The sequence below is a fragment of the Zonotrichia leucophrys genome, chromosome 4, assembly GCF_028769735.1.
Source record: "Zonotrichia leucophrys gambelii isolate GWCS_2022_RI chromosome 4, RI_Zleu_2.0, whole genome shotgun sequence".
Lineage (NCBI taxonomy): Eukaryota > Metazoa > Chordata > Aves > Passeriformes > Passerellidae > Zonotrichia > Zonotrichia leucophrys.
In genome coordinates, this window is record NC_088173.1 from 22,533,640 (window position 1) to 22,554,949 (window position 21,310).

The 21,310-nt window shown below is 39.3% G+C and overlaps 1 protein-coding gene across 4 annotated transcripts; it reads right to left on the reverse strand.

The window, feature by feature from the left end:
• Positions 1–6,072: 6,072 nt before the first annotated feature.
• Positions 6,073–21,035, reverse strand: TMEM144 (transmembrane protein 144). Of its 4 annotated transcripts, none has more exons than XM_064710774.1 (13): positions 20,971–21,035; positions 19,818–20,827; positions 17,438–17,634; positions 16,259–16,381; positions 15,884–15,983; positions 15,217–15,297; positions 13,194–13,275; positions 12,422–12,495; positions 11,410–11,528; positions 10,022–10,141; positions 9,459–9,556; positions 7,478–7,531; positions 6,073–6,589 (listed from the first exon to the last, which is right to left on the reverse strand). In XM_064710774.1, exons 2-13 carry the CDS (start codon positions 19,961–19,963, stop codon positions 6,506–6,508), a joined length of 1,278 nt encoding a protein of 425 aa, XP_064566844.1. In that variant the 5' UTR covers positions 19,964–20,827; positions 20,971–21,035; the 3' UTR covers positions 6,073–6,505. The 4 variants fall into 4 exon arrangements, with proteins under 4 accessions (XP_064566844.1, XP_064566845.1, XP_064566846.1 ...); XM_064710775.1 differs by having other exon boundaries at positions 6,074–6,589; positions 20,580–20,827; XM_064710776.1 differs by lacking the exon at positions 20,971–21,035 and having other exon boundaries at positions 6,074–6,589; positions 19,722–19,840.
• Positions 21,036–21,310: the final 275 nt, after the last annotated feature.

The window sequence follows — 21,310 nt, forward strand, 5'->3', positions numbered from 1 at the left end:
GTAAGGCATAGCTAATCAATAACATCATATTAAAAACTGTGTTTAGGGCAGCCAGGATTCTGAATTTCTAGTAAAATCCAGATGTTATCTGTAAGGCATGGAAATGATACCAAATAGGATAAGCAGCAAACAAATTTGCAAGCCTCGCAGGGCACAGTAAATTTACAGATGTTTGAAAAGTTCTTAGCTTCAGGTAAAAAAAAAAAATTAAGCTGAATCTTCTCACTGAAGTAAAACAAAGGGGAAAACAAAAGGTTTTAGGAAAGAGCAGTTCTGTCCCAATGATCAGATGAAAAGTAGCAGGGACATACTCTTAATGTGCTAGGTTAAAGTGCTATTCCGCACCCCCAGAATTTCCTCGGGTGACCTTGTCACAGTGAAGAAAGTTAATGTAGCTGTTTTTTTGCCAGGAAGTTCACAACCTTCCTCATAATCCTATCCATTGGTTTCCCTGCAAGGTGTCTGTTAGTAGCAAACAGCTGGGTAGTGGCATAATCTTTAATCAACTTGACCCACATAAAGAGAACAATGAGTGAAATCCAGATTCAATAGCAGAAGTCTATTAATTGGATCAGTCTAATTGAATTATCACAATAATTCAGGAACAATAATTTTATTCGTGTAAAAAAAGGAAATGCTGGGGACATGACAACTACCAAATAAAAGTATGAAAGGTGTGATCAGCTAAAGAATAGCATAGCATGATATCACCAACCCTTTACAGGAACATGTCTACATAGTTCAGCTTTTCCCCATTTCTGTGAAATTCACTATTGCTTCATTGAATCGACTGTTGCCCACTAAGTTAGGAAAAAGAATCTATCTAAACTATAATCAATGTAACCAAGGAAGAAAAAAGGACTAGCATTTTACTTCAATGTCTGCAAAGTTAGAAGAGTATAAGCAGAATGTGGTGACTACCTCTTGAAAGTCAAGGAAACAAAATGGATGCTACAACTCACAAGCTGCAAGTGCTTAACCTATTTGTAATAAATATCTCGTTGTTCACATAATGTAATGTGTTATGCTGCCAACTTCTAGAAACATCCAAACAAGGCTATTTTTTATTCACATAGAACTTTCGTTAGATAGAAATGCTAGTTTTTGGATTTATGCACTAAATTTCAACTACTTCACTTGAAAATGCTAGACACAAACATCTGAAGCAGAAATTGATGATGAGGTCATGCATGCTCACTGCAAGTACATCTGGAAGTAAGACAAGCCAACAGTCTAAACCATTTCCTTTGAACTTGACAAGCACAGAATGCTTCAAGGAACACAAGCCATGAAATGCTTTTATACAAGTTCCAACCTTTCAATTGCACACAAAATCAACTGGAAAATAACCTACAGAGTCAGAGCACCACCTGATGTGAAATATTGCCATCCAGTTAAGGAATAGATCAGCCCTTCTCCTAAGATGGACCTGCAAAGAGCCTGTGGCCTTTGTATTCCCAGGGCTCTTCCTTGGCTGGGATCAAAGCCCAGGTGTACAAATACAGGTGGGGAGCAGTTATCACTCTGCAACTCCTGAACAAGTGCTCCTCTTCCCCAGCCTCTATCCACAAACAGCAACATTTTTATTGTGATCCCTGAACGGTGTCAATGAACAATATCCTTTGAGGTTTGCCTACAGGCTCAGTGAGACTAGCTCAGACAGCTGTGACAGCTTCCTCACTGCAGCAAAGCAAGGGCACAGAAAAATTACAGCCATCAGTTCTCTCCTTTTATTAAGTAAGGTGAAAAACCTCTCCCTCTGCATCTCTTCCCTGCTTTGGCCCAGGAAGATTTGTGGTTTGTTTCCCAGTTCTGCAAGAAATGTTTTTAGAAGATCTACAACATGAAAAATGCTAAGACATGGGTAATAACTTTAGTATCTCTAGGTATGGTTTATATCAGTACCAGTGAATTGGTCCCTATATGAATACCAAAACCTGAGGTCATGCCAAGTTACTTGCCCAAGGACTACCTGAACCACTGATAGCAGCAGGACTAATGCAGGTCCTGTTTCCTTTATTTCCTCTCTCAGGTTAGACTTTCAAACAGGCCCTTCAGAGCAGCAAGAGACACAAGAACTGTTTGGTATTTACATTAAAAATTAAATATATTTAAGATTTTAAAAATATTTTATGGTAAGCATGAAGAATGTAAGAATCAGCACTTCAGCAATTAACATAATATACCTCATAGTCACTATCTATCAGCATTACATATAGCTAAAGGAAAGTATAATCCATTAGTAATTCAGTAATTATGGAATAGGGCATTAAACATCAGTTTTATATTTGAAAACAAGGTCAAAATGGAAAGAAAAAAAACCAGTAATTACCAGCATGCATCATCTTAATTTTTGTTTTATTTTTAGGCCAGCTGCAAGAAAGCTCAAGATCAGGTCAGACAGTTGAAATAGTATTTAATCAACCTTGAATATCAATTGAAAAAGAAAACTATGATGCAAAGAAAATACAAAGTTTATCTAGGATTAAAAAAGCACCAGTTTTAGGAGCAATTGTATTTAAATTATTAAATACTAAGAATATGAAGGAATAAAACTCTGGAAGGGTAGTGAGCCTCAAATTATCCACTGATAATTAACATAGGTAAAGGAATAAAGAGGTAAAAGGAATCTAAAAAAAGATGACACCGAGCTCCCCAGTTCACAAGACTGCACAAAAATCTTCAAAAACTACCAGTTTACCTATATTTTAAAGGCTACTTTGCCTCTAAGTATTACCAGAGAAAAATTCTTAAAGCAAACTCAAATATGTTCTTAAAAGTTGCTGAACAGGCATAAACAAATATTTGAAAGCTTAGTTTTCTCCAAGAGATGTGATTCTTCCATTTATACAAAAACAAGTTGATATAAACAGAACCATGACAATTTATATTAGCTGTAGATTTTTCTCTTACTAAACTCAGTTACTTCCAGACCATTTTGTACAAATAACTCTGTAAACATGCTGTTAATCCAGCATCCTCACATGAAAGAAGTAACAGTGTTATTTCTAACTGGAAATGTCAAGACCAAGAAAAATCTCAGAAATGAGTGGAATATTTATACAACATATTCCAAGTGAACATCACAAAAATTATTTTGGAATGCCACAGGGGACTTTTCACAGAAAAGTGCTGGAAGTGGTGGGATTTTTTTCTTGCAGTCAACAAGTCAAATCTAAGAGGACAGCTTGTAAAAAAATCTTAATAAAGGTCATACTTGAGCTGTCATAAGGAAGACTTTTAATTAACATCCTAGCAGTCAGCAATTAAGCCTGCACATCTGATAGCTTTACAACATAGATTGGAGAACTGCATCAGACTACAAACATTTATTTACATGACAATTGCTATGGACAGGAGCTCAGGTGGTTTTTTTTGGTTGTTTTTTTCTGTGTTTGTTTGTTCCCCCCCCCACCCCCCATAAAAAGCAATGATCTTGTACAAAATCTAGGAAATGCAAAGGTGCTCCTGCCCTGGAAGATTTAGCTTTTTCCTGTAATCGTATCCAGTAGATGGATGCTGTGCCTGTATTGCAAGTTAATTTAACAGCATCCCCCAAGAGAGACAGCAGAGGCTGTAAGATCATCTATCCCAGGAAATGTATAGAGGATGGGGGAAAGCAGAAAGGGTGGAAGTTCTGTCTCTCATCGTCATGGAAATAGCAGCAGCCACAGGAGCACGTATCTTCTCCATAGCTGAACTAGGTCTATGTCTATTTGTGAAGAAAACCCCCCTGATTACTAGTTTGGTTGGGATTTTTTCCTGTAGTAAATATAATGTCCCAAGCCTTTAAAGTCATAGTTGTTACGGAGATGATGAACAGAATGTACAGTTTGTAACATTTCCTGTACAGTTCAGCGTGGAATACTGCATCCAAGTTTCTTTATCTAAAAGTGACATTTCATTACCTAAAGTGATCATAATTCTAGACACCACAAAGCCCTTGAGTTTCAAAACTCCAATAGCATGCCTGCACCTGTGTTGCTCCTGAGGTGGAGCAGGCAGAGTCTTGTTGGAAGCATGGCTGGAAAACCAGCACCCTCTGGCCATCCTCCATGCAGGGGCACTGGAACAGCCCAGAGCACCCACCTGAAGCAGGAGGGACATTTCCTGCAGAGTTCACTGCTCACTGAGAGCACAGCTTCCCCCTGGAAGAGGGGAGAAGGGGGAGAGGGTCTGGGGGCGAAACAGGGGCTGTGCAGGGCAGGCACCTGCCCCTGCTGCTGTCACCTGCTTGCCCAAGGCAGCTTGTCCTGCTGCTGCCTTTGCCCCTCCTAGGGAGCAGGACTGAGGCATTCATAATTTACTATATGTAAACCAGTGAAGTATATGCACCTCACTGACATATTAAAGTCTAGTTTTAAAGTTCTATCCTAAAGCCTATCTGTAAATCTGAGGAGCCTAAGGATATTGTGCTTTTATTTTTCCAATTCTTTGTCGATCAGCAAATTTCTGGCATGGAATAAATTTCTGGAATATTTAAGAAGGGAATCCTTAAGACTGTGAAATTTAAGAAATTAAACAGAACCAAGGAAATTAATAAATGTCCTGTTTAATTCAAGTTATTTCAAGACCACAATGAATATATTACTTGTCGTTGTCTGAGTCAATAGAGTAACAGCTAGGTAAGTAACAGTCGATGTCTGTCAAGGAGAAATTGTGCCTGACCCGGGTACTGGGCAGGAAAAAAATACCACTTCTCAGTTCAATATCAGGTATTAGTAGAAAACATCATGTACCATGACTTTGCTACCTGATGTTATGTAAAAGTTCCGAGAACACAGTCTAAACAAAAGCACTGCAAGACAGGAAAATTTTACTCAAAGGTTAATCAATTGTTCCCTGAAAAGTAAAAAGAAGTATTAGATACCAAAATGTAAGTAAAGGCCAGTAACATGCAGCATTTTCATTAATTATTTATAGCAATTAGAGAGTACATTTATTAAATTTGCAAATGACATCTGGCTGAAAAATGCTGCCACCTTGTTGGAGAACAAGTTTAACATTAGAGAAATGCCTTAAAGGGAGAAAAAACTGTCAGACACCAAGTTCTGACACCTAGGTAGGAATAAACAACACAAGACAGGAAAAAGCAGGTTGAGTAACAGTTATAAAATCAAATCTGTTGCAGAGCAGACAAAGAAAGGTGGAAGGGAGAAAGGAGAAATTATGATTGCAATCTAAACATGCTAACAATATCAAGTCATGATAGCAAAAAGTTGTGATGTCTAACTATGAACAGAGCTTGCAAATGGGATAGGGAAAACCACCCATAGTCTTACTGCTGCTCTTCCTAGCTTTTGGCTACAAGATGTAGCCTGACTGCTATGTTTTGGTATTCTACACAGACCCAGTCCACTTAGTGAGAGATCAGCATGGAGAAAGCTTCAGGGAAATCTCACTGCAGCCTTCCAGAAGCTTAAGGTGGTGTACAAAAAGGAGGGAGAGGGACTTTTTATATGGGCAGCCAGTGACAGGACAAGGGGCAATGGTTTTACACTGAAAGAGGTTACGTTTAGATTAGATGTTAGCATGAAATTCCTTACTCAGATGGTGGTGAAAGACTTGAATAGGCTGTCTAGAGAAGCTGCTTCTGTCTTATCTCTGGAAGTGTTCAAGGTCTGGGGCCCTCAGCAACCTGGTGTAGTGAATTCCATCCCTGTCCTCAGCAGAGGGGTTGGGCCTAGATGATTTTGAAGTCCCTTCCAGCCAAACTGTTCTATTGTCAGGAAAGACACATAGAAATTGCAAGCAAGTTACAGGCAAGAGAAGACTGAAGGAGCTGGGGGTGTCTAATGTACTGAAGAAAAGGCTAAGGGGAGATGCAAATAACATTCTCTGCATACATGAAGGTTAGCTGCCACAAGTAAGAAAACAAACAGTTGTCCCTGTTAGAGTGGTTATGGAAAGCATGAAACAAAAGTAACTTATTTTGCAGCACCCTTTTTACTCAATCTTCTTCGCAAATCTGAAGTGACTGGAAGATAACATTTTCATGTATACTCATGAGTTTAAAGAATAACGCTTCTAAATAAAAGAAAAGCTTTATTATTTTCATGGATATCAGTTTCATAAGGAATATTTCAAGATGTATCTTATATTTAAGTCCGTAAGAAAAATGTTTTAATAAAACAAATCAGCTTGCAAACACATACAGTATTATAAACTAACATTAAAATCACTATCCACTATCACAACAATTTATCCAAAATTTATGATGACATGAAGTTTAGCACCTGAATGAAAAACCAAAAAATTAGTAACAATAAAATCATTTAGCTTTGATTAATAAAGTCCTTTGATTTTCTTACTATTCCAAGAAAAACAGGAACAAATATTTCCAGATTTTCTTTCATGCCAAATGTTTTCATTTTCCACTTGGCTGAAGTAAGTTAGTGTAAATGTTGGACATGCATTTTAAAAATTATTATGTATTGAGATCTACCAACATGGTCTTTCTATTTGTGTTAAACGCTAGCACCATCTACTGGTCCAGAAGGTCCTTTCAAACTTTAGAAAAAGCTGTGGAAAGTGATCCAGCCAAAATGATGCAAAATGATACTAACAGTAGCATGTAGTTTTTCAGTCCCTGTACAGGCAAAATAAGAGAAAAAGGAAAATATCATCTTGTCATTATTGATACCACTTGGAAAAAAAAAGTAGAACAAAGTACTAAGCTTCAATTAGGCAGAGATTATATAAAAGAATGAAAGGCTTAGAGAGTTATAAAGACTTGGGTAATGAACATTATGACCTTCTACAGTAGTACACCACTAATCTGCAGTGGGAGACAGAACTTTTAGTTCTAGATCCAAGTTAGGTACCTATGGACCCTGGATAGATTGGCAAAAAGAATCTGGTGTTACACTGCTATCATTCAGTGCTTCAGATTCCACTAGAAAACTAACTTCTGCCCTATATGTTAAAATCCAGTAAATGAGCTTGTTGTACACAGCCACTGCTGCATCAATTTAGAATCTTTACATTACACTGTAATTACAAAGGTCATTACAACAATAACATTTTAAATAATAATAATGTAATATTAAAATGTAATAATAATTGTAATTACAATACCCTGCTGCATTTTTACATCCTTTGTTGAACCTGACCCTAAAAATTTAATGTACTTGCTGATGCATTATTGGGACAACTGCTCATTCCCCTGCTCCACTGAAAGAACTGGCTCAAATGAAAACAGTCTTCAGGCAGAGCCTGGCATCCTGACTGTGCTACAGTCTTCATTTACATCCACTGCTCCTCATACAGCCATGGAACTAAAATCCTCATTCCTGTAAAAATTATCCACAGTTCTTCAGGTTTCTTGGAAAACTTAATATGGCAGATATCACTTTCAGTTTCATAATGTAATACTTGTAAGGAGCAGGAATCTGAGATACAGCTGTGTATCAAGTCATGCTGTCTCTATGGACAGAGGCAAGCAAGAGTTATTAGGTGAGAGACCTAATTATATTACCTTGATTTCCTTAAATACAAGGACTCCCCACATTGCAGCAACAAGGCCAGGACCCTAAAGAATAAGATTAATTTGTACATTACAGCACTTCATTACAATTTACTCTGTCTCATTACTGCTGTCAGGGTGGTTGAATTTTGTCTGCATAACACATTTAAGTCTTTCCATTCTGTATAAATAAAGCACTCATGACAAAAGCATAAACACCACTGAAATATTTACTAAGTAAGATACAATAAAATCTTCAGGAAGGGCTAAAGCATCAAGAAACTTTTTTTGGTGGCTTTTTTTTCAATAGGCACAACTTCTTTCTACATTACACTGCAGAGTCTGCTCCAGCTGTTACATGTTCTTTCAGTGGACTCCAAATAACATGCCTCACTTCAATCCAAATTAAGAGTCCACAATGTTTCCTAACAATTCCTTTATTAGCATGACTAACTACCGGACAAAGTTTGATTTTATCTCTCAGTGGGTTATCAAGAGACTGAAACATATGTATTTCCTGTATAGTTGGCATCTGGACAAAGAACAAAGCCAGCCAAGGAGACAGGTCAGGGAAAATCTTGATTTTCTGTGATGTTGTTGTAGCCAGGTTTCCTGGCTAACAGCAAACAGTGATACACAACAGCAACTTCCAGGACTCTGGGTAATAGAGTTTTTCCCCAGAGGGAGAAAGGATCTGAATTTTGATCTCTGATGAGAAAATATCTGAACATGAAGCAAAACTAGCTCTGTTAATGCTTTGCATTAGAGCTGTTCTGAGAAACACTTGACAGATGTTTGGCCAGTGACCTTCCTCTCTTCATCCTCAATGCAGCTGACAGACACAGATATAAGCAGCAAACTGTGTCACATGCTGAATATATGTGTGGGTGCTGTTTCCTAGTGACTTTGCCAGCTATTATTTGAGGGGTTATTTCACTCTATAGATAATGTGCGCTGTGAGAGGAATGCACTTTTAAAAAATGGAACAAAGTGTTAAAGGGATGTGATGAATACCTCTCTAAAAATTTTCTCCAGAGTGAAGTAAAGCAGCAGTTCTGAACCTGTGGTCCAGATAGGCAGTTTCTCATCAGTGCTTACTTTTATTTTTCATTTTGTGATTTTACATCCTTGTCCTTTAGGCATACTGATAACTAAATTACTAAAACTGCTTCCCATTAATCCTTCAATTTCTAATTAGAATGATCCCAAGTTTTTTTTTTTCATTGCACACTGTGGAGTATATTTTGACTTACTGCATCTTGAGGCAAAGCTCAATCCCTATTAAAGCTCTTTCATTAGTTTGCTTCCAAAATACAGCTGTTAAGCAAAACTTTGGCCTTAATATTTATTAACTCTCATTTGCCACCTCTGTATTACCAACTAGTGCAGTGTCAAGAGTGTAAATGCAAAGTTTACTTTTACCTAGTAATTGGAATTTATGCTTTAAAGGTACATCATAAACAGGAATAAAACAGAGACAGAACAGGCCAAACTATTTTCCACACATTTGCATAAGAACATTATTTTCACTAGTACATAATCTACTCTGTTTGTTCAAGAACTGTAAAAAGAAAAAATTACTTAAGCAAGCAAAACGACTGCTAGGGGACAAAATTTACAAATTCAAAAACATCCAGACCAAAATGTACTTCCTGGGATGAAAGCATAAGAAATTCTTCTTATAATCACTTCAACTAAATAGTTAATAGATATAATTCTGTTTACAAAGCTTCTGCTTTTACATAACCTGAAGACTCACACTCTCAATTAGTCTGGTTTTTCTTATGCTTGACATTGACCAAGATGGTGCTTGTCACAATCATTCACGCTCCTAAAAATCCAAGGACTAGTGCAGACAAGCAGAGTAGGCACTGCATCATTTTGACTAACAATGCTCTAGACCCATCAATTTCAACTGAATTCCAAAACCAGAAGGGTAAAAAACCCATTCACTTTTAATTCTAGTTAGAGATTTTATTTTTTATATACTTACTGCAGTAATTATTGGAAAGCTGACAACAGCACTGAGATAGTGATTGGCCAGGAACCAGCAGCAATTGGCTATTGCCCAAAGCACACCAGAAACAAACCCTAGAAAAATAAATCCCAATCAAAACCATGCATAGCAAGGTATGGGCAGCAGTTTGTGGAAGTTTTATACTTGTAGCATAATACAGCAATTGTATAGAAGTAGCTTAGTACATTAATTAATTTAACAAGCTGGCTCTGGCAAACTAAACCAAAGCTTGAAGAATAAAAATGAGCTACTCCAACTGAAGTGGCAAATCAATTAAAGTTTATTATTTTCTGGGCAATGTGTTCTCCACTCTGGCAATCAGCTTTTGAAAATCTGCAATGTCACTTTGTTCTCTTCTCAGATTAGAACAAAAGTTATCACTGTCTCCTACCCTTAATAAAGTAACCTAATAGTGCTCTTTCAAAAGAGACAAGAAGTCAAATGAAGATACTTGAAAGGTGAACACAACTTGAACTAATCACTGCAAAATTGTCCAAAAAAGTAGCTGAAATGAAATGCTGATTTAAAAACAGTCATACCTGGCAATATGGCTTGGGGATAAACATAAGGTTTATTCTTCCTGACTGCACAGTAAATCAAAAAGTAGATGGTACTTGTAAGAAATATTCCACTGAAGTGTGCAAAAACATAATCTAAATCTGAAAGAGAAATTACAAAATGTTAGTAAAAACACCAGCTATCAATTTTAACAAAATTATACTCACCAATAACATTTATATAGACAAAAACGCATAAACGTGCTACTCCTAAGAATTCAAATTCAAATCTCATTGTGCTGAACACAGCTGCCAGTCTGTGGATGCATACAATCAGTGACACCTATTAAACATGAACTAAATGCTGTGTTGACTTATTACAGGCTTCTAAACATTTTTATGAGTTGTTATTTTCAGAACTCTATTACATATTCCTGAATTAACTTAATTTAATCTTGAGAAAATCCACAGGTGAGGCTACAAAACTGGGGTGGGGATTTTATATAACTGTAAACAGTCAAGAGAAGTTGTAATTATGTTCCCATATCCTTGTTTTGTTCTGTACATTTAAGGGCAAGACAACTGCACAGACTATGTAAGTTATACATAGCTCAGTTTTGCCCTTTTTTAATCTTGAAGGATGTATCATAATTTTGATCACTATAATCACGAACAATAACAAATTCTTTATGGATTTTGTACATGCTAAGAGAGTATTTCCAACATGGTGAAGAAGAGGCATGTAGCAAGGTGATCCTTGTCTCCTTGGAGCTATAAATTCTCAACAGGACAGGCAGTTATGGTAATGACAACATCTGTTTTGCCTGGCTGGGGAATACATACATTGCAGTATTCAAGAGAATTTGTATACAACAATGGTGACATTATGTGTTCTCAGCAGTACTTTGCTCTTAAGGCGCTTCAGGCATTACCTGATAAGAGGATAACTTCAACCTTAAGGAAAATGTTTCTGGGGAAATGTTGTTTGAAAATGGCAATTAGGCTTATGTTAAATGGTTTCAATTTAAAAAACCAACATGGTTTTAATTACTTATGTTATTACATGTCTGCTCTCCTCATCTGTTATGATCAATCTCCTCCTTTATTGCTGTTGGCAATTGGCAAGCTCGTGTCCTCATTCTCCACTCATACAAACTCTGTACTTTGAGAATGATAGCATTTAATGCCTTCAGAAACATACCTGTGAGTTAAGTATGGTAGCCTTTGGGCCGCTTCTCAGTGTTTTTTATGGTGTAACTAACCTCTGAGAAAAAGGGAGTGCTAGGGCTATGATTATGACAACATCTAAAGTAGTGCAGAATGGATAAATTGTCATGGTATATTTTTAGGTATATCAAGAACTTGACCCTATGCCTTCAAAAAAAGGAGAACACGATGCAATGAAGTAGTAGTGATCTACAAGCCTTTACCAAACTGACTTGCTCCTGCGTATAGAGTTTCATTTCTTCTTCCATGGTCCTTGATGTAAAGTACTGGTACAAAACTGGAACCATAGAGTATTCCAGCCACTACAGCCAGGCTACAGCCTCTTTAAAAGAGCAAAAATAGGAGAAAATAGCCTTGCATGAGTTAAGGAAGTAGACAACACATGTAAGCCCAGCAGCACACGTAAAAACTGTGCATCATATAAAAATTGCTAGCCATAAAAATAAAACATTTTAGCACATTTTTCTTTTCTGGTAGAGAAATGGTTCACATAGTTTCCTCCTACTTTGTAGCCAAACAAGACAAACAATGCCTGCTGCAAAAGCCAGTAATCTAGATTAATGATACAGGAAACTAAATAACCAGGGTTTCCTAAAAGCAGAGCTAGGGGACAACAAACAAAAATTCAGTTTAAAATGCTCCCATCCTCACCTTTGTTATCATCTACATATTCTTTCTAATTTCCCAGGTTCGTTGACTCTTCAGTCTGCTTCTCCATCTCCAGATTGCTGTACTCTTGGCAGTCTCCACTCCCCACACAAGGCTTCTTGTTAGCTTGCTTCCACTTTGAAGCACTTTTACTGTCTCCTTACCATACTGCCATGCCTTCTCCAGTTGTATTCACTTGGAAACCACACCTGGAAGCATGTCATTAGCACAGGCTTCTTCTATGCTAGAGTGCTAATCAACTAGGTGCTAAAACCCAGCTCTGAAATTACTGAGTTGATACTGTTATTTCCTTTGCCAAATGATATTTTTCACAGTAGTACCTAATACTTGATTGGTAAGGTTAGACACACTCAACAGTGCCAATGGAATAATCTAAATAGCTGTGGAACTATTCATATATAGATTTGCACACTACACTTGTATGTAAAAACCTGTCATTTATTGTGTGACTTTGCTAGGAAATCACAAATTCTGCTCTTACACTGTGTTTAACTGCTTTCTCTGGCTACTTTCCATGCATCAGGAAAAGAACTGTGAGCAACTTACATGAGTCTCCTTTTTGCTGGAGAAAGTTTGTTCACCCATGAGTCCTCAGTGGTCTCTTCAGAAACATTTATAGACTGCAAAAAACCAAGAGTTTCAATGCAAATTTAGTTTAGTTTGATTTCTTAAAATGTGCAATTTTTTAAACGAGTCTTCTGTGATTCAGTCTGGTAGAGTGGAACCTCCAGTGAGCACTGAGCACAGCTAGAAAACTCTCAGGGCGCTCTGTGCAGGCAGCCACTGAGCTCCAGCAGGAAGGTACAATGGCAGGAGGAGCCTGTGGTTCTCCAGCTCTCCTTGCATACTCTGTGCTCCCTAGGGAGTGACAGCCAGTCTGGTACCCCTCCAGCCTGTGCCACAGCTGATGATGATAGTCAGCAACTCTTGGCAGCCTCCTGGCTCTGCAACACGGCAAAAACCTGGCCTTCCACCTAAGCACCCTCACAGCTTTGCAGCTAATGTTTAATTGAAATTGCTTCCTCTTTTCAGATAAGAAAGTAATACACTCTTCTATGTAATCTCCATTGTAATGAAGGAGGACTTTCTAAGCCATCTAAAGCTGACAAACAAGAAAGAACAAGTGGGAATATCTTTTCTCTTTCTAATATCAAAAATGATGTCCAAGATCCACAGATTAAGATACAATCAGTACATACTTGTGTTGTTTTATGTAGTCTACCATAAATCTTAGCAAACTGGACTAACAAACACATTTTTTGTTTTAAAATGGCTATGTATTTTCACTGCTGTAAAATAACAACTGTAGAGTACTTACACTTTCTCTCAGTAAAGGTGTGCTTTCTAATGAAGTTGAAGAACTCTGGACTTCAGTTTTTATAAAAAGAAATATGACAGCACTCAGAAGAGAAAAATACACGAATAAATACCATGTCAGTTATAAGGACATAACATTTAGTGTCCAGAGACAGAAGTTTAATTTTGAGGCATATTCCTTTGCTTTCATCATTATCCTTGAATCACTGCAGTATATTTAAAAATGCAATTGATTTAAAGTCATAACTTTCTATGATTCTATATACATAAAATATGCAAATGTAATAATTTAAAGTTATTAATTTAACTTAGCTAAAAGATAACCTAAGTGAAAGTAAGTAAATAAATCAGTTTTTGTTCACTTTATAGATCTTTCTTCTTATGCAATGTGATTGAAACATCTTTTAACAGTATGTAGTTACAACCATATTAAGAACAGATGCATTAGCTAACAGTGCCCTTTTGTACCAAACCCCACACAAATGGAACACATGCTTGAAAATTCTATATGGAACAGCTTAAACCTCCATAGAATTGCCTCTATGTTCATGAAAAAATACTAATGTTTAGTCTTCCATCATATGTGAGGAACAGGATACTGCTGCTACAGGGCCTTGTGAGCATACAGAAGGAAAAGGGATATTGCTCAGTGTATTAAGTGAATAAAATGGAGAAGAAAGGATAATACTACTACTCTTAACCCTGCCTCCAGGTAAACACCTGCAATCAGAACTGCAAGGATCTGTTCTTTACTTTTATGAAAAAACATTTTAATGCTCTAGGTATTTTGTCTCCTAGCTGTAAACAGAATATTTCCATTTGAAGAAGGATTCATTTCTTACTGATGGAATAAGCATAGTTATACAAGCATGTCAGTTTCCTCCAGAGGAAACATACAGATTCCACACAGGAAGCTAAAATGGAAAGCCTGTTCCTGAGCTCCACAGAGCAACATGCACAGGCTTTGTGCAGTCTGCCAGGGAAACATGCTTGCTCACAATCCCTCTCCCTACTGGTCACTCCTCCATGATATCTCAAACAGGAAGCAGGTGGTGATCTGCACGAATCCATCAGGCAGGAATAGCAGTGCTGCTGCTATTTTCTCAGTGCCTCCCAAAATCATGTGCCACATGTAACAGCAATGGATACAAAGCTGCAGACTCTTAGAAAAGAAGAAAAGTGGAACCCAAAATAATGAATCTAAGGCAGAAGCTCTGTCCTACCAGTCAGAAAGGGCTTGTTTCCATGTTCTTAACACCCTTCTTTTCTGAAAGGCATTCTGTTAATCTTCTGCCAGCATGCTTAGAGTAAGCCCTTAGGATTTAGGGCCATCTTCCCAGCCACCCAGCTGGAAAGCAAGAACACTGCTACATAACAAAGATCCTCTTTCCTCTGTGTTTGGACCAAAAGGTATGCATTCATACAAAGAGCAAAGACGCAAAAAGAGAGAATAAAGTCCTTCCAAAGATCCTGAAGGAAGACAATGTGTGGGATTTGGAAGTGTGGCTTAAGACTTACATGACACAGAGCTATTACAGACAGGAAAACATGCAAAGCCTCTGGCCTTCCATGGACCTCAAAGTACAAGGGAAGGGGTTCTGTGGCATATTCTATTGTTATGAGATTAAGATTTGTACCCCTGAGTGAAGTGAGATCAGAAATCTGAGGTTTTCTCAACAAGATTCTTTTAGTCAGTCTGTCCTCCAACAGGATTTGGGGAAGTCAACCATTAGAATAAGCTAGGAAGAGAGGCAATCCATGTAACACTGCTTTGCCTTGAACATGCCTACCAGCATACAAATATATTTTTGTGTTTGTGGATAACCATTTCACCCCTGTACTGGATAACATGTCTGTTTCTACATGAACACTGACCAACTAGGTATGGTTAGCTCCCGAATTTGGAAGCATATGGATTTGCCAAAGATCATTCAACATATTTGTTCTCTTGTTAAATCATCCTGGTGGTTGGTTATTAAATATGTATTTTACATAACATATTTACTATAAGAATCAATTTCTACCTTATAAGTGAAAGTCCAGCTCCAATATAATTTAAGATTGGTCTTGATACCTCCTCTGGGTCAATTCCAAACCAACCAAACCTGAAACATTTAACCAGTTTCACTTAGATGTACGGTCTCTATACAAATAGCTAACTTATAACCTAGTCTTTGAAGTCTTGACTCATGTAAATAAATCTGCCTAAGTAAGTATTTTCAGTATTAGATCAGTGCTTCAGTTGGCTTGCAAAAAACAATGTCTACTTTACAAAAACAATCTTTAATTTAACATGCATTTTAAAATTATATATATTAAAGAACTGAAGTTATTTATCAGACCAGATTGCAAAAGAAAAAAACCACAAATATGTTCTATTTTTACATTAAGAAATTATTTATTGACTCAATCACATCACTGGGCATTCTTCTTTCTATTGAAACAGAGGAAATACAAAAAGCTAAAACAGTTAACTTAAGTGCTTTCCACTAAGAAGGAGAAAGTTTTAATATATAGGATAGTGGTAGACTTGGCAGTGCTACATTAATGGTTGGAGTTGATGATCTTAAAGGTCTTTTCCAACCTGAATGACTATGATTCTACAGGTGAGTTTTCACTTATCAATGAAGACTTGGCAACATGAACAATGTTATTAATTAACTAATGACTTAAGATTTAAAACATACTTACCTTGAACTTGCCCAGCCTGTCAGCAAATTAAAAGAAGCCCATATCAAGAGACCAAGTGCTAAGCCAATAGTTTTAACAATAGGGACAACTGTAACATTGCCTGAAATGCAAAACCCAAAACTAAAATCAGTAAAAAATAGAATGTGATCTTGTATGTGTTTGCTTGGAGTTCTGTGTTTGGTTGGAAGGCAAAAAAAAAATTTAGGAAGCTACAAGGCAGTAAGAAACAGTTTTCAAAAATAAATACACTGAACATAGACTTTTTCTCCGTATAGTTTTAAACAGTATTTTTGGTGTGAATTTGCCTGAATAACTATTAAATAACTAATATCTTATATATGGAAAAGTTTTAAGAATTGGAATCTCTATCCTCACCTGTAGCCCACACGAAACCTCCAACCATAGCCAGGGGCCAAAACCGGGGGCAATTCTGGATCAAATTGACCACCAAAGAAACTATCCATATGGAGGCACAGAGAATCCACTGGAAGAACATGCCTGTGGAAAAGTCAAATGCACACAATAGGGAATTTGTGGAATACTGCATGTGTGAATACCTTAACAGTTTATGTTTATCTTTGATACACTAGTAGATAAAGATCAAAAAGGTGGCCACTGCCTTTGTGAATGCTGGGAACCGTGTTATAATTTATTCAAGGGATGTATTTTTAGGGTAGGTTATAGTTTGGTTAACCTTTTCCTTATCACAAATTCTTCCTACAGAATTGCAAAAGACACTTTGCTGGCCAAAGTTTACACAAGCCCTAATTCTTAAACACATGAAAACTTTGATGGACTTCTGACAAAGGTGATATTCAGTTGCTGTAAACTTCTCCCACCACTCCAGTAGCTGCTAACACAGAGGACTGCACAGGATGAGACTTTTTCAAAGCTCAAGCTTTTCTGGTAATCCCAGACACTGAGGATGGTCAGTGACAGACCTCTTCTACCTCTGTATATTCTTGAAGGGTCAGTTAGGCAGACCAGTTAACTTTATGCCCAAGCTTGTCTTGTTAGGGTCATATTTGGCATATAGAGCAGAGGCTATACCCAGCCTGCAATGCAAGTATTACAATAACATAATGGCAAATTTATTCATTTACAGATCTGATAATTGGTTATGCTTCATATAAACATGAAAATTTCCTCTGAACAAGTCAGCAAATAAGATTACTAAAATTTCAGGTTTTGTTTTTATGTTAGGTGCACAATTGAAAGGCAATGCTCCAAAGTCCAATAACGTTTATCTCATTTATAAATAACACTTTATGTATCTGAGAACACCCACAAGGGTAGAACAAAGAACATTTCACCTTCCATTGTGAAATTCTCATGAAATGTATATCACTGTCAAAGTGTACAACTTATGAAAAGGCCCTTCTCAAGATGTGCCACATCCTGAAGCAGTATTTTTGCATTATACCCTAGCAACAGCAGGCAAAATTAAACATACTCTCTGGATTAAGGCTGTGATAATGGCCTCTAGTAATTTGCTGGTGAAATATTATTCTTTTAAGCAAAAAGAACCAAAGAAAAGAATATAATCAAGTTTACCATCACCAGTATCAAATTTCTTGACAGGCACAAAGTTTGTCCCAAATAGAAGGACAGCTACTGTGGAAGAGGCAAAGCCAATAGCTAGATCTGTTCCATTGCTGATGTTGGTAGCACTGTAAGCTTTCCCAATATTCATCTTTGCTCTGAAGGTGTTTCTTTGTGTGGAGTCGTTTTGCTGCAGGTCTGGACAGAATCTGGAACCAAAGAGTAGAATTAAGTATGTGGACTATTAATTAATACCAACCTGAAACTTAAAGGACTCTACTTATCAGTCTCTCAAAGCTGCTATGAGCTGCAAAGAGTTTAATGCAGGACAGGTTCATGTAGAACCCCACAAAAACCAGACATAAAGCATTAATAAAGTGACTCAATAACAGTAAAACAAAGAAACCCCCAGTATTGTATGTTTTATCTGAAGACATAAGAATGTAGAGGTGCACTCAAAGGTTATGAATCTGGGAGGGCTATGGGAAGCACTGATGCTTTAGTGAGATGCTACCAGAATATTCCTTATTCACATAGTCAAAGGGAGAGGTCACAATGGGGTGCATCAAAAATGGGGTTGGACAAAATCTCAACTGGCAGAAGCATTTACAGCAGACCCATTGTCAAGAAGTCAGGAACAGGTGCAGAGATTCTATAGATGCTACAGTGAGAACAGTACGGAATCATAAGGGAACCACAGGGATTGCTCTAATTGATACTAAATATGAGTAAAGGTTCATTTTTCTGTGGGGAGCAAAGGGAGAAGCTGCCTCAATTTCCTCGTTCATTCCATGTAAGTATAGTAAGAAAGGCAAAGATTGTTTTAATCCCAGAATATCTGACTTTTTTTAAAGAGAGTCATCTTGAGGTTACACTCATCAGATGAGCCACACATGCACTTTTGATATGGAGTATCACTTTGACAGAAAAGGTGTCTCTGAGGACAACCATAAAAATGCGAAGTTTGTGTACATAACTTTCCAAAACTTGGGACACTTTGTTCCAAATCTGGCTAAATTTCACACCCAACTTTCAACTCCATTTCAAATCCTTCAAGAGAAAGCTTAATCAAACAAGGCCTGAAACAACCTGCTCTGACTTTGATGACAGAACTGCTTTAAGGTGTGAATTGAATCAATGACCTACAGAGATCCCTTCCAAGCTAAATAATTCTAATATTGTATGATCAAATGTCAAGAGCAAATAAATTGTCACACAGCTTTAAGCTGTATTTTTTCTACATACTTTCCACATCTCAGAGAGCTTCTGAGAGTTCACCAGAAGCCTCTTCTCTTCAATCCTATGTTATCGCCAGATGGACTTGCATATGTCCCTCCAAAGACTCAAGAGGCAACAAATGCCAAAAGCTGAATCTGCTAAGCTCTTAAAGCATAGTGGTTGTATCTGGAACTCAAGCAAAGGTAACTGCAATTGATACTGTTATTGAAGGCTTTTTTTTCCCACTAAGTTGCCCTTCCTGAAAGGCACTTCAGGATCCCCAGCAGCAGAAAAAATACAATTTTGCTGTTGGATGTTTAAATTCTGTTGGCACACATTGCCCTTTTCCTAAGTTCACTGGTTCACCCCACTGGAGTGTTGTGCTTTGCATTTCCACAATTCCCTCAGAAATATTACACAACAAACCATGATGCTCACTTACTGCAACAGCAACACATTGCTACAATCTCTGCAGAGAGGGACAAAATCAAGAGGCCCTGTCTTTGAGAGCCTTTACCTCAATGGTGAATCAAATTGTTGGTAAGATTCCGAAGAACCTCTTTACTAATTAAGTGGTTTTTTAAACATTGCATGTTGTACTGACTATTTATTTGCACATTTCTCATATTATCCATTGATTACTAAGGGTGGATACTTTCACCCTCAACTTAGGACACTCCTATGGGTTCCAATGTGGCTCAGATCAACGTGCCAAAGCAACACCATAACCCTCGCTCTAGCAACGTATCTTTGCTTCCCTGGGGTGAACTCTTTCAAAAGACGTTCTTCGGGCACTGTTTGGACTAAGTGCTATCACGGAACAAGGAAAACGCTCAGCTGAGAGCTCCACCCGGGCCGCTGTCGCTTCACTGACGCCACCGAGCCGTGTTTGCGGCGGGGCAGGCCCGGGCTGCAGGCGAGGCCCGGCACAGCTCTCGGCCCCGCACCCCGAGGGGACACCCGAGACCCCGCTCCAGCCGGCGCCTTCCCTCCTCCCCCCAGCGCCCTGTGCTCAGCTCCGCGGCGGGTTTTAGGGCGCTCCGTTCCGGGGCAGAAGGCGGCCGGGACGGGCCCATACCGACAGATCCCCGGTCCCGTCCCTCCGTGCGGCCTCGGCTCCGCCGCCCGCCCGCTCCGCGCCCACCGGGACCCGCACAGCCCCAGCGCCGCTCACCGCGGCCGCCTGCCCGCGCCGGCACCGCCCCGCGCCTCGGCCCCGCCCGCCTCCATCCGCTTCTGCCCACTGGGCTCTTCCCTGTCCGGGAGCGGAGGCGAGTGGGGGGGGGTGGGTAATTTCGACTGCCTTTGTCTCGCTGCCATGGCGGCTTCCCGTCTGGCGAGGAAGAATCGCTAAGAGAAAATTTAAATTAATGCACCCATGTCGTGATAAAAGCGCCTTTGGTCCTCCCTGCAGTAAGCGCGCGGATGAGACAGTTCCCTTCCGAGTGGAAGTGCAGCTGTGTACTCCACAGGCCGGTGGTGCTGTGACCATAACTGAAGATTCACAGAATCAATGAGGTTGGGAAAGGCCTCTGGAGATCATCGACTCCAACCTGTGACCCAAGACCACCATGCCAGCTAGACCCTGGAGTGCGCTAAGTGCCACATCCTGTCTTAAGCACCTCCAGGAACAGTGACTCCACCAACTCCCTGTGTTCCTCCAGTGTTTAATCACATGCTCTGTGTGTCACGTCCAGTCTTCAACACCTCCCTAGGCACTATATTGCAATGTTTTTTGTGAATAAATTCTTCCCAATGTCCAGCCTAAACCTCTCCAAGCTGAGCCTGAGGCTATGCCCACTCATCCTGTTGCTGGCTACAGCATCCGTTCAGGTGGTTGTAGAGAGCAGTAAGGTCTCTCCTGAGCCTCCTCCAGGCTAAATACCCCCTGTTCCCTCAACTGCTCCTCACAGGACTTGTCTTCCAGAAAAGGCACCTGAGTTTTGGCAGCATTTGCCCGGGAACACAGACGTGGTTCCGGGATGGGGCCTCCTCGCAGCTCCTCTTGCTCCTGAGGGGACAGCATGGCCTCCTCGCAGCTCCTCTCGCTCCCAAGGGGACAGCATGGCCTCCTCACAGCTCCTCTCGCTCCCAAGGGGACAGCACGGCCTCCTCACTGCTCCTCTCGCTCCCGAGGTCTCCCTGGCTGCTGGAGGCTGTCGTGGGGCTGGGGGCCACAGGCACCTGCAGAGGGAACAGGCATCTCAGGGAAGGCAGAGACATTTCAAGACCATGCAACAGCTGCTGGCCCTGTGGTGTTGTCACTATAGTGCAAGAGTTCTACTGTCATTACATTGCAATGGTTCCACATTGCTAGAGTTTTGTACCTCCTTGATGTTTCCTGTAGGGAGCTCCTCTGGGCACTGACTCTTCCTTGTCCTCACAGCAGCCCACTGACTCCAGCTCCCCTCAATCAACCAACCCACTCTTTAATAGCACTCCTCTTATTGGCTACAGCTGTGGCCTGTTAACATCAGGCCTGCTCCTAATCTTACTAATTAATTCAGCTGCAGTCTTCAAGGGGTAAGATTACTTTCTATACTACCTTTATTTTCTTATATTGTGTCCCCCTACACTGTGGTGTGCAGCAAGGCAAGGAAACCACCAAGCCTGGTCAGGGCATCCAGGTTTTTATTTTTCTTAAGCACAAAAAATTACCAGCTGTTG

Coding starts and splice junctions, on each gene's coding strand:
- TMEM144 (XM_064710774.1), bottom strand. CDS start 19,963: ATGGCAGCGAGACAAAGGCAGTCGAAATTACCCACCCCCCCCCACTCG. Junction 17,635..19,817: donor GGCGCGGGCAGGCGGCCGCG/GTGAGCGGCGCT, acceptor CTTTGGTTCCAG/ATTCTGTCCAGACCTGCAGC. Junction 12,496..13,193: donor CACCTTTACTGAGAGAAAGT/GTAAGTACTCTA, acceptor GGTTTTTTGCAG/TCTATAAATGTTTCTGAAGA.